This window comes from Erythrolamprus reginae, chromosome 1 (assembly GCF_031021105.1).
Source record: "Erythrolamprus reginae isolate rEryReg1 chromosome 1, rEryReg1.hap1, whole genome shotgun sequence".
Classification (NCBI taxonomy): Eukaryota; Metazoa; Chordata; class Lepidosauria; order Squamata; family Dipsadidae; genus Erythrolamprus; species Erythrolamprus reginae.
Genome location: NC_091950.1, coordinates 119,034,103 through 119,045,841, shown reverse-complemented (window position 1 = coordinate 119,045,841; position 11,739 = coordinate 119,034,103). Strand labels below are relative to the sequence as shown.

General features: G+C 41.3%; 1 protein-coding gene across 6 annotated transcripts in view; it reads right to left on the bottom strand.

Annotated features, from left to right (window-relative positions):
* Nucleotides 1–4,263: 4,263 nt before the first annotated feature.
* The window catches only part of BTBD10 (BTB domain containing 10), a 42,144-nt gene continuing 34,668 nt past the window's right edge, over nt 4,264–11,739 (bottom strand). For all 6 annotated transcript variants that reach the window (XM_070762813.1, XM_070762795.1, XM_070762804.1 and 3 more), the window contains exons 6-8: nt 6,672–6,869; nt 6,099–6,209; nt 4,264–5,413 (exon numbers count right to left, since the gene is read on the bottom strand). In XM_070762813.1, the coding sequence (XP_070618914.1) occupies nt 5,103–5,413; nt 6,099–6,209; nt 6,672–6,869 (620 nt within the window). In that variant the 3' untranslated portion in view covers nt 4,264–5,102. The remainder of the gene's footprint in view (nt 5,414–6,098; nt 6,210–6,671; nt 6,870–11,739) is intronic.

Sequence of the window (11,739 nt, the reverse complement as noted above, 5' to 3'; positions counted from 1 at the left end):
TTGGAGTTACTTTGTAAAGTAGGTTTCTAGATGAAATTCATTATATTAAAAATAAGCAAGCTTTCAGCTGTTTTATGCAACTTGGTTGACTTATCTAATAAGCCAAATCCAGGATAAATATAGTTCTATCAACTGCAATTTGGGTGGGTATAGCATATTTGATCCATAGATTTGTAACACCATAGGAACACTTGAAATACTTGAACAACTTTAAAAAGGGAAAATTTCTTCCTTCAACCCAATATATGCAAGACCTTGGACTTTGTCTCGCTTGCTTTGCTCCTTTCTTTATGTATCTGGCAAAATGAGAGTATGAGAATAAGTCACAGAACAATGGTGCTTAAGTATGGTGGTATTTGGAAAATGTGGATTGCTCCTTGAACCAAGTAGGTCTCATCCTAAAAGATAAAATGTCCTCCTAAAAACCAACAGAATACCTGAAGCATACATCAAACATGCTTGTTTTGGAGTAAGCCCATACCGAAACACAGCATAATTCATACTCAATTATTATAATATTAGTTAACATTAGGAAAACCAAAAGGGCTGAAGAAAAAAGTTGTAATTCAGCAATGGATCAGAAATAATATGTTTCTTGATTAAACAGTTGTAACTCTCCAAAAGGAATATATTGGAATAAATAACAATTTGTAAGGGAGAGGACCTCTCTGGTACAAACAAGTACATGAAAAAATGTGATATAAAATCACTGGTCCCAAGCTCCCCTAGAGGAGTATTAATAGTCACTTGGGCAAACCATATCACTGAACATGTACAGAAGATTACTTCATACTAGCAAGAGAAAGTGCTGTTGATGTGGGTCCAATATTGGGTAAATATCATTTACTTTTAATCTTATTTCACATACCTTTTTACACATGCTACATTTCTATGACCTGTTTTATACTTATTTGCTCAGCATGGAATGTTATAGGTCTACAAGTTGAAAGTGCTCCCAAATTTTAAAAACCATGACCATTATTTTAAAAAACAACACTTGGGGCCCTGGTGGGCTGAAGAAATCTCAGAACTTCCTTAAGAAAAATGTTTTGTCAAATTGATGGGTGTTGCCCAATTTGCAGCCTGATCATTTGGCAGAATGTATTTAAAAGAACAAGGGAGTCTAATATTTTGTACCCCACCCCCAATAATAATAATTTATTGAACTGAAGAAAACTTTCCTTGGAGGAAATTGAACACATTTTCTCTTGAATTTGTGATATATATCCAGAGGAGTTTTGGAGACAAGTCAGGCTTGCATACTCTGGTACAGAAAAGCAGATTTTAATGAATTCCAATTTTGAATGGAATGTGAAACAAGATACTGTATTGAACACAACCACAATCTCCACAAGGAAAAGGGAAAGAACTTTAAAAGACTAGCATGGATCTATGTTCTGAAAATACTGAAAAGGATATTTACAGGTAACAGGAGGAAAAAACAACTCTAATTTAAGATAGTATCCAAAAGCTGCAGGAACCTTTCAGAAAAGTTAATGTTCAAAAAGTACTGAAGCACGCAAGAGATGACGTTGGTAATGAGAGAGAAAAAGAAAGCAGAATTTAGTCATTTCTATTGGGCTTCTGGCCTTTTATTACAAGTTTGTTTAAAAAAGATAAAACTAAGCTGGTCATCATTATGCCACTGGGGAGAAAAAGATAAGACCATTTAGCTAATTTACATGAATGTGACTTGCCAGTGTCACTTGGGTTATGTCGCAGAATACTCAAGGAACAAGCAGAGATTATTATAGGATTACACTAAAGTCTCTTAAAGGAATACTAGAGCAATTGTTACCTTCATCTTCAAACAATATGATAACTACAGACCTTGATGTCTAACCGGACAAGGATCTCAGAATAGGACATCAAGCAGCATATCAGCATTTGGGCAAGCATGCTACATTTAAAAGGATGGGCTTCTCACAAATCATGACAAATGTTCCCCCCCGCCCTTTGATAAACTAGGTTAGTATTTACACATTCTTAAAATGGCAACCATGGATAACGTTGCTACCTGGACTTATAATTGATTGAATGACCACACCCAAACAGTGTTCATTCATTATTCTACTTCAGTTTCAGGACATTTTCAAGTGGAGCTCTTCAGAGTTCTTCAATATTTTTATCAATGACTTGGGTGAGGAAGTTGATGACTTTTTAACAAATTTGCAGAGGATATAGTGCTGAGATGCATCTGCTTTAGAGCAAATAAACAGGTGTCAGTAGTGAATTGGTAGAAGTTGATGGACCTTTAATGAATAAATTAAAACCCTGCATTTGGAAGGAAAAATGTAAAACAAATATAGGCTTCACTAGTATGTAAAGAATCTGGGCATCCTTATCAACTACAATTAAACACAAGTTGGCGATGTGATACAACTGCTAGAACTGCACATGCTATCTTGTGATACATTAATAAGAATCCAGATGATGGGAAGTATTTATTCCATTTTTCTCTATCCAAGCAAGACCTCTTCTGGAGTACTGTAGCCAATTCTAGAGAGCAAAGTTGAACAAAGCACAATGAAAAATTGAGAAGCTACTAAGATGGTAAAGAATCTGAGAACTAAGCTCTTTACTAACTATGCTCTAAGAAATGATTAAAGATTCTGATTAAAGGATCTATTAAAAAACTAGGGTTAGATATGGTAATTTTTAAATATATAAAGAATTGTACAAGAGCAGATTTAATCTATATTGTCACAGAAGACTCAGCCAGAACTAATGGATTAAAGCTAAAAAGAGACATTTAAACTTTAGAAGGAACTTCTTGACTGTATGAAATGTTGATCAGTGGAATGAGATGCCACATAAAATGGTAAGCTCTCCTTTTGGAATCTCCAGGGGTTGGATGGTTCTCAGAGACGCTCCAAAAGATGTTTCATTGAGCTGTAAAGCCTTGTGATTGAAGTACTAGGCTAGAAGCCAAAAGACAGTAAGTTCTAGTCCCCCCAGAGGCATGAAAGCAGCTGCATGGCTTTGGGTCAGTAACTCACACTCAGCCCAACTCACTTCATAGGGTTATTGTTGTGAAGAAAACAGGAGGAGGGAGGAGTGCTGTGCGTGTTTATGCCTTGAGTTATTTATAAAAATAAAGACAGGATATAAATAGAACTTAAATAAAGTTGATTTCCTTCAAGATCCCTTCTAGTGTTATGATTTTACATAGACACACAGAAAACCACTGATCATCATGGTTTCAAATGGCAATTATCAAATTGAGGAACAATGAATCATGTTGATAATATATAGCCAAATTGCCAGGATAACATACATTCTGAATAGAAAAAAAACCAGGAAGTACAAAGTATCAGACATCAGTTAGGCAAAACAGAATGCATGTCTTTCTTTTTGTGTTGCTTAAATTGAACTTTTAATTATGTGCACATGAATGTTATTTTATGTCATTCTGAATACTAATTACCTAATGATTATAAATTACAGGAAGTGTGTATCAGAGCTATGCAACACTTCATCATGGCATCTATCAATGATTCAAAACGATCACTTCTATTTCCAGGGTTCCAGGGTTGCTTTAAGGTATTGCAGACACAAGCTATATTCAAGATTACATATGTTCTGAAGCAGGGCTCTCCAACCTTGGCCACTTTAAGACCTATGGACTTCAACTCCCAGAATTACTGGGAACTCTGAGAGTTGAAGTCCACAAGTCTTAAAGTGACCAAGGCTGCAAACCCCTGCTCTGAAGCATCATTTCCAATTTATTTCAGAAATACTTTACAGGCATTTTGGAAAGGCACTTAAGTTTCCTATTCATAGTTTATATACACCTCTAAGCCTCAACTTGTTATTCAAAAGAATATATGGTTTAAATTGTGCCAACATTAGGTAAATTCTGCCAGCTCAATTTATACCTTATAAAAACAATAGCCCTGTTCCCAATAAATTTAATTGGTCAATTAAGATGACATTAATATGCTACACAAATAACAAATAACAATTGACTCAACTAATCCAAAGGTACTAGTCTAATTCTACAAAATATTTAATGAAGTCAATTCTAGTTAAAAGCACTTAATCAACTATTTCAGGAGAATTTCCAAACTCTCATGAATTGCCCTATTTTGCCATATTTTTACAGGAAAAATCCTAAAAATGGGGAATCATAGAAAAAGCAATCCATTACATATTAAAGAAAAGAAAAGATGACTTGATGATTTTTTTTCTGTAAAATGTAAACAACTTAAGACTGTTAATCCTCAGTTTCAGAAGAATGAATAATTTATATTACTGCTAATATTAAAATAATGGAAATTTTATTTGAATGAAAAACTTGAGTTTACAATCAGTTATTAAGTGAAGAGTGAACAATTTGCATTTTTCTATTCTATGACACATATGAAAAAACTCTCAGTAAATAAATATTTCTGTGAACAGATTTAAGATAAGGCATTTTTTAAAGATAAAGCCCATATCAGTTGTTCCTGACCCTTCAACATGGCTCACATCAAAACGTGAAAAAAATTCACTGGATAATTCTGAAAAAAGTAGGCTGTTAGATTACAACCCAAAAGTTCCAGTGGCAAGAATGTTGTGCTCATCCATTAGAGAACAAGTTAATTAACCTATTACCTCTATTCAGAACAAACTTATTTATATTTTGCTGAATAGAGAATCTCTGAAAGCCGCACTCTGTTAGAATCAACATCATGCACCCAGACTAAAAAATGGCTGAGAATATTTTTGTCCACCATCTGTAAAGTGCCACTATCAATGTTAAGTCTGCATTTTGCCCACTGAGTACCAAAATACTGAAGAAACCATAGCTTCCAAATCCTGCTGTTTTGACAAGAGTTTGAGGCTAATAACAGTCCACCATACAACCAATACCACAAAAGCTACTTACTGGGAAACAAATGCAGGTATGTAACTGAATCTCATGATGTTACATATGTACTCCTACAAACCATAATCAGATCCCACTTTGGTCTTTGTGTAGTCCATACTGCAATATCCTGAAACATTTTATGTTCATTACACAATGAAGGGAAGCTGGAATTGCAGTGCAGTATGAGCTCATTACAGCATCTTCAATTTTTTTTAATAATAGCATGCTTTTGTTTAACCCATAGTTTGGATCAGAGTGGCAAGTTCTGTCCTTCAGGATCTGTGTCGCTGTTGCTGGATTGAGGATGAATTGGTAGAATATCTAGCTCATCCACCTGGGGGGTGGGGTGCATCACCACTAGCTGGTCCTGGGGAATGTCTGCTGCAGCTGCTGCTAGGTTGGTAATTGATTTACTTTTCACACACTGGAAGTCAACATGGCGACTTTTCCCTTCTTCCTTCTCCCATGACATCCTTATGAAAGGTCTTTGGACATAATTATAGATTACTTCTGGTCTCCCACCAGGTCGCTTCTTAACTTTCTCTTTGTATGTGGGATAACCTAAAAAAAATTACCAATAGCATTTATAAATTTCATTTCACTCAACATTTGAGGACTCTCTGCTAAAATACAGTACTTTATTCAACAAAATATTTTATTTAAATGGCATATTTAAGGCATGTCCTTTAATCCAGCTGTTCACTAGAGTTTAATTGATATTCTACTTTTAACACTTTTTGTAATTAGATTCACTTCACAAAAGATATATGATTCATTCTAAGTTGAAATTTCAAGGTATGTTTCTGTATAAGAATAAAACTTAAACTTAAGCAGAACTATTGTTTACCCGAATAAAGACATGATACTGAAGAAAGGGCAACACAATGACTGCTTATCTATCTCTTTTTTCAAATTCATCATATTGCAGTATTATGTGGTCTTCATTTAAGAATCACTTTTTCAGTGACTGTTCGATCTAATGATAGCGCTGAATCAGGGTACTCACATCTTTTCCTCAAGGTTCTGGCTGTTGCAGCATCTCTGCATTTGTGTGATTGCTATTTACAACCTTCACTGCCACCTTCTGATAAGCAAAATCAATAGGGAAGCCAGTAGGTGGCCGCAACTATTGTTGTTAAAGACTACCTGTACTCCCTCTTATTTCACTGTGGTTTGAGATCGTAAGTGTCTACACCCTAGTTTTTCATTACATTTTGGATTAGACAACAAGATAAAATTATCTTACCTTCGATACCTAATCGAATCTTCTTAAGACCTCTTTCCTTCAGTACTGATTTGGCCACATCTCTGTTCTCAATATACTTGAAGAACCTATATAACTTTGTGCTATAAATAACTGGGGAAAAATACATTTCATGAAATCAATAAATTGTATATGTTCAGTCAGTATACGATAATGGTAAAAAAAAATCATTTTGAAACAATTTTAAAATATGAATAATATTATTTATATTATCTAAGAATCCATTTATTACTAGACTGAGAAGTGATCCAAAATGGTAATCCAGGCTAATATGCCCCCTGAACACTGACTACATTGTGGCATTGCATACACAAATGGAACAATGTCAACATAAGTCAAATATGCCTGTAATTCTCCAAATGACAGATTTGACAGGACACATTACAGAATCAATGTGCTGAATTACCATAAAAATTGTGTCTACTAAATGATGCAAGTCCGCACAATGCAGACTGATCAGAGGTACTCTAGTGCATATATTTTAAAAATTAATGATACAATTAATTATATAGAAAAGGGAATGAGCCAAATTCAACTGGAGTGCAACTGACTTACTTTGAGAATATTCTTCTCCCATTTGAGGTGGGTACTCTTCATCCCAATCAACAACATCATCATCAGTGAGCACTACAATATGACACTCTCTTTCCCCACTTTGAGCACTGGCTACCATCAGTGGCAGAATCATTTCTTCAAGGTAAAATTCAAACTGTTTCCGAGCACCATCATTTGATAATTCATGCATGAGAGCACCTGAAATGAAAGCAATCAAATTCATTACTCTCTGCTCATAAGAATACTGAGCTGAATGCTAGATGAGCCATTATTAATTGCTTCAATAAATATATTACCTTTGGCACAACAGAATAGGCGTTGATTGCTTACCTGAACGCCTCTTCTCGTACGGTGAGCGGGTACAGCAGTCACATGGGTTGCTCATGTCCAATCCGGTGGAACTGAGCCTAGTGTTAAAAAAGCTTGCCGGATCCGCCCCTTCCCCAGAATTCGCGAATCCATAGACTAGGCTCAGCTGTGAAGCTCTGTAGTGTTCAACTCTTATTGTTAGAGGAAAAAAGGATTATAGGAAGGTAAGGAAGACACATACAAGGGCGGGAAGTGACTGCTGTACCCGCTCACCGTACGAGAAGAGGCGTTCAGGTAAGCAATCAACGCCTATTCTCCGTACTGAAGGAGCGGGTCCAGCAGTCACATGGGACATACCCAATAGATGGTCCCTAGGGTGGGATTAGATTGCTATCGTGTGAGATAACGGATTGGAGTACCCTTCTGCCAAAGGCAGCGTCCGCTGAAGCGTAAGCATCAATCTTGTAGTGCCTGATGAAGGAATTTGGCGAGGCCCAAGTGGCTGCTTTGCAGACCTCCTCCAACGGGGCTTGAGTCGCCCAAGCGGCCGAGGTGGCTGCGCTTCTGGTGGAATGCGCTGTGATGTTCCTTGGAACTGAGAGGGAGGCCGATTCATAGGCCTTAGATATAGTCCCTCTGATCCAACGGCCTATTACTGTTGAAGACACTTTGGTCCCCATGACTCTGGGGTGATAGGCTATAAACAGTGCTTCTGACCTCCGAAAGGGTCCTGTGCGTTGGATATAGATTCTCAGCGCTCTAATAAGATCCAGAGTGTGCCATCTAATTGCCAAGGGATGGTCTCGTTGGAGGCAGAAGGAAGGTAGGACAATATCCTGAGTTCTGTGGAACATGGAACTGACCTTGGGTAAGAAGGTAGGGTCCAGTCGCAAGACTACCTTGTCCTGATGGAACTGACAAAGGTCCTGCCTGATTGAGAGGGCAGCCAGCTCCGAAATGCGTCGAGCAGAGGTAATAGCCACCAGGAATGCTACCTTAAAGGATAAGTACCTTAGGGACGCTGATTTTAGGGGTTCGTATGGTGCCTGCGTGAGGGAATGGAGAACCCGAGGCAAATCCCAAGATGGATACCTGTGGACCTTGGAAGGTCTGAGGTTGGCTATGCCCTTGAGAAATTCCTGAACCTCTGGAAAGGATCGGAGAGGCTGTCTGCGGGGGCCCCCTAGGACAGATGAAATGGCTGCCAGATGACGCCGGAGGGTGCTGGTAGAAAGTCCTTTATGGAAGCCTTGCATAAGGAAGGAGATGATTCTGTGTATGGGAATGCACAGAGGGGAGAGGCCTTCCTGTAGGCACCACTGGTGAAACTTGGACCACGTGTGGTCGTAGATTCGATTGGTCGAACTCCTTCTGGCCCTTAAAATGACCTCCGCTGTATCGGGGTCATGACCACGCAGTTCTAAGTCTCTCCTGATAACAGCCAGGCGGTGAGGTGGAACCACTCCGGGTCTGGATGGAATGAGGCCCCCTGCCGCAGCATATCCCCCGAAACGGGGAGTCGCCAGGGGTCCTGAACGGACAGCTGTTGGAGATCCGCGAACCAGGGTCGACGGGGCCAATGCGGGGCGATTAAGATCAATCGGGCCCTCTCGGTGAGGACCTTGTGAATCACGTCCGGAAGAATTGGAATTGGAGGAAAGGCGTAAAGTAGGCCTGGTGGCCATGGGCTCCGGAGGGCATTGATTGCTTCCGCTCCCGGGGATGGAAATCTGGAAAAGAAGCGAGGGAGTTGGGCGTTCGCATTGGTCGCGAAGAGATCCAGAATAGGTAGGCCGAATCTGAGGCAGATCTGATGGAACAGGTCCTGATGGAGGTTCCTCTCTCCTGGGTCTATCGTTGCTCGAGATAGCCAATCCGCCTGGACGTTGAGGCTCCCCGAGATGTGGTCGGCTAGGAGCGACCGAAGATGTTTTTCCGCCCAAAGGCCTAACTTGAGGGCCTCCCTCATGAGAGCCTTGGATCTCGTGCCCCCCTGTCTGCAGATATGGCTTTTTGTGGCAATGTTGTCGGTGAGAATGAGAACGTGCCGGTTGGGAATGCGAGGAGAGAAATGTTTCAGAGCCAGAGAAACGGCTCTTAATTCTAGCCAATTGATTGGCCTGGAAGCTTCCTCCGGGGACCACGTGCCCTGGGCTATCATCCCCTGGGCGTGGGCGCCCCATCCCGATAGACTGGCATCTGTGGTGATGACAAATTGATCCGGGCACCTGAACGGGGATCCTTTGTCCATGGCCGGAGACTTCCACCACTTGAAGGATCTGCGAACACTTGGTGGAATGACAAAGCGACGATTTGAGTTGCTGTGCCCCGATCTCTGAAAGGGTAATAGGAGCCACTGAAGTTCCCTAGCATGAAGGCGAGCCCAGGGAATGATGCCTATGCATGACACCATCTTCCCCAAAAGGGAAGACAGAGTTACTATGGATACTGAAGGTTTGGATAAAATGTTGGAAATTAACTCCCCTATACTGAATTTTCTCTCGGGAGAGAGAAAAACCTGGGAGGATTCTGAATTAATAATGGAACCCAGGTGTAAAATGGATGTGGAAGGTTGGAGATGACTTTTATCAAAGTTGATGGAAAATCCATGGTCCTGAAGGACTGACATGGTGACAGACAGGTCTGAAATCACTTTCTCTAGGGAGTTCCCATGAATCAAAATATCATCAAGATAACATAAAATGTGGATGGGAGACGCCCGGATATAGGCCGCCAGGGACCCCAAGAGCTTTGTAAAGACCCGAGGGGCCGAGGAAAGGCCAAATGGCATTGCCCTATACTGGAAATGCCTACCTTGAAAGGAAAAACGTAAAAACTTTCTGTGGCACTTGGCTATAGGAATGTGAAGGTAGGCCTCAGTGAGGTCTAAAGAGACCATGAAATCTCCCGTGTGGATGGCGGCCAAAATAGAAGATAAGGAGTGCATCTTAAACTTCCTATATTTGATGAATAGGTTCAGCTTCTTTAAATCCAAAATAGCTCTCCAACCTCCGGAGGACTTTGGCACCATAAATAGGATGGAGTAAAATCCTAGGCCCTTCTGACCGGAAGGGACCGGTTGAATGGCTCTGATTGACAATAAATGAGAAATGGCCTCCTCCATACGGTTACAATCTGAGGATGACCTGGGAGAAGGGCAGGAAATAAAACGTTTCGGGGGAGGAGAAACAAATTCTAATAGAAGGCCTGTTTGAACGGTGTCAATGACCCAGGGGTCCTTGGAGGTGAGACGCCAATTAGAGGCGAAATGGGCTAGGCGACCCCCTATGGGAATTGAGGAAAAATTACCATCTAGGTTTTTTTGAAGCCCTGTTAGAGGACGCTCCCCTTTGGAAGCGAAAACCTCTGCCCCTGGAGTTCCTACCTTGGGAACGAAAGCGGGGGGAATACTGACCTGGAGATCTCTGATAGGAAGCCGCTTGATCTGGCTGGCGCCCTGGGCGACGAAAGGACTGTATTTTGGTAGCCTTTTTGGTGGTTGGGCCCAAGACTTTCTTCTTGTCCGTGGTTTCCGTGAGGAGTGGATCCAGAAGATCACCGAAAAGAAGATCGCGCTTTAAGGGACCCTGGGATAACTGCCACTTCTGGCGTACTCCCGCTTGCCAAGGGCGAATCCATAGGAGTCTTCTTGCCGTTGTAGAAGCTGCAATAGACTTAGCAGAAAATCTAGTAGATTGCAAGGTGGCATCAGCCACGTACTGGGCAGCTGCAAAGACCTTGTTGAAGTCTTGTTGACCTCTCAAGTCATCGGGAGGAATATGCTGTTGTAGTTGGCGAAGCCACAGAAGCATGGCTCTGGAGAAAAAGGAAGCCGCTGCAGAACTTTTAATGGCCCAGGAATCTGCGGTGAATCCTCTTTTGAGCATTTGTTCAATCCGCTTGTCCTCTGGGCGGAGGACTTCCTCTGCTTCGCCTGGCACAGCCGCTGCCGAGTGAAGGATCTTGACAGGTTCATCCGGTTTAGGAAAGGAGAGGAGCTCTTCATAGGAAGAGGAAAGTTTGTACAATTTTCTGTCCTTGGTGGAGGGATTAAGGCCAGAGGCTGGGAAATCCCACTGTTTAAGTAGGGCATCTTTAAACAATTTAGGCATAGGAATTACCTCGTTATCCTCCTGTTCCTCTGTGAAGTAAGGTAAGTTCTCCTCCGGGGGATCAGTGGAAGTAGAGGCTTGTTTCTCCTGGGCCGCTAATCCCGTAGAAATTCTAGCTTTGAGGAGGAGAGATTTGAACAATTGAGAAGGAAAAATAGTAATTGGAGAAGGAACCTTTATTTGGGATTCCTCATCATCTGAGAGACCTTGAAAGGGATCCTCATCATCCTCCAAATCCTCATATTCGTCCTGAGAGGAATCTGAATCCTCCTGAATAGGAGCTCTAACCGCTGGGGAGGAACCCAAGGGGCGGGAGGGACGAGGAGGAGGAGGAAGTACGGAAAGCTCATTGATGGAGGAGAGTTTGGCATCAATGGCCTTGGACAACACAGAAAAAATAGATTGGAACTCAGGAGGTAAACTAGAAATATCAGCAGGAATGGCAGAAGAATCCCTAAAGGCCTGGGAGGATCCTGGCTGGGGGGAATCTTCAATAATATCTGGTTCCTCTGGACCTATGCCCCATAGATTAGGTTGGGGTCTGTCTAGGTTAGGCTCATCCAGAGATAACACAGGGACCCCAGAAGGAGGTAGACTAGAAGCCTCTGGAGGGTCTTGACTACTGAGTACTTGGGCCTGTACTTTCA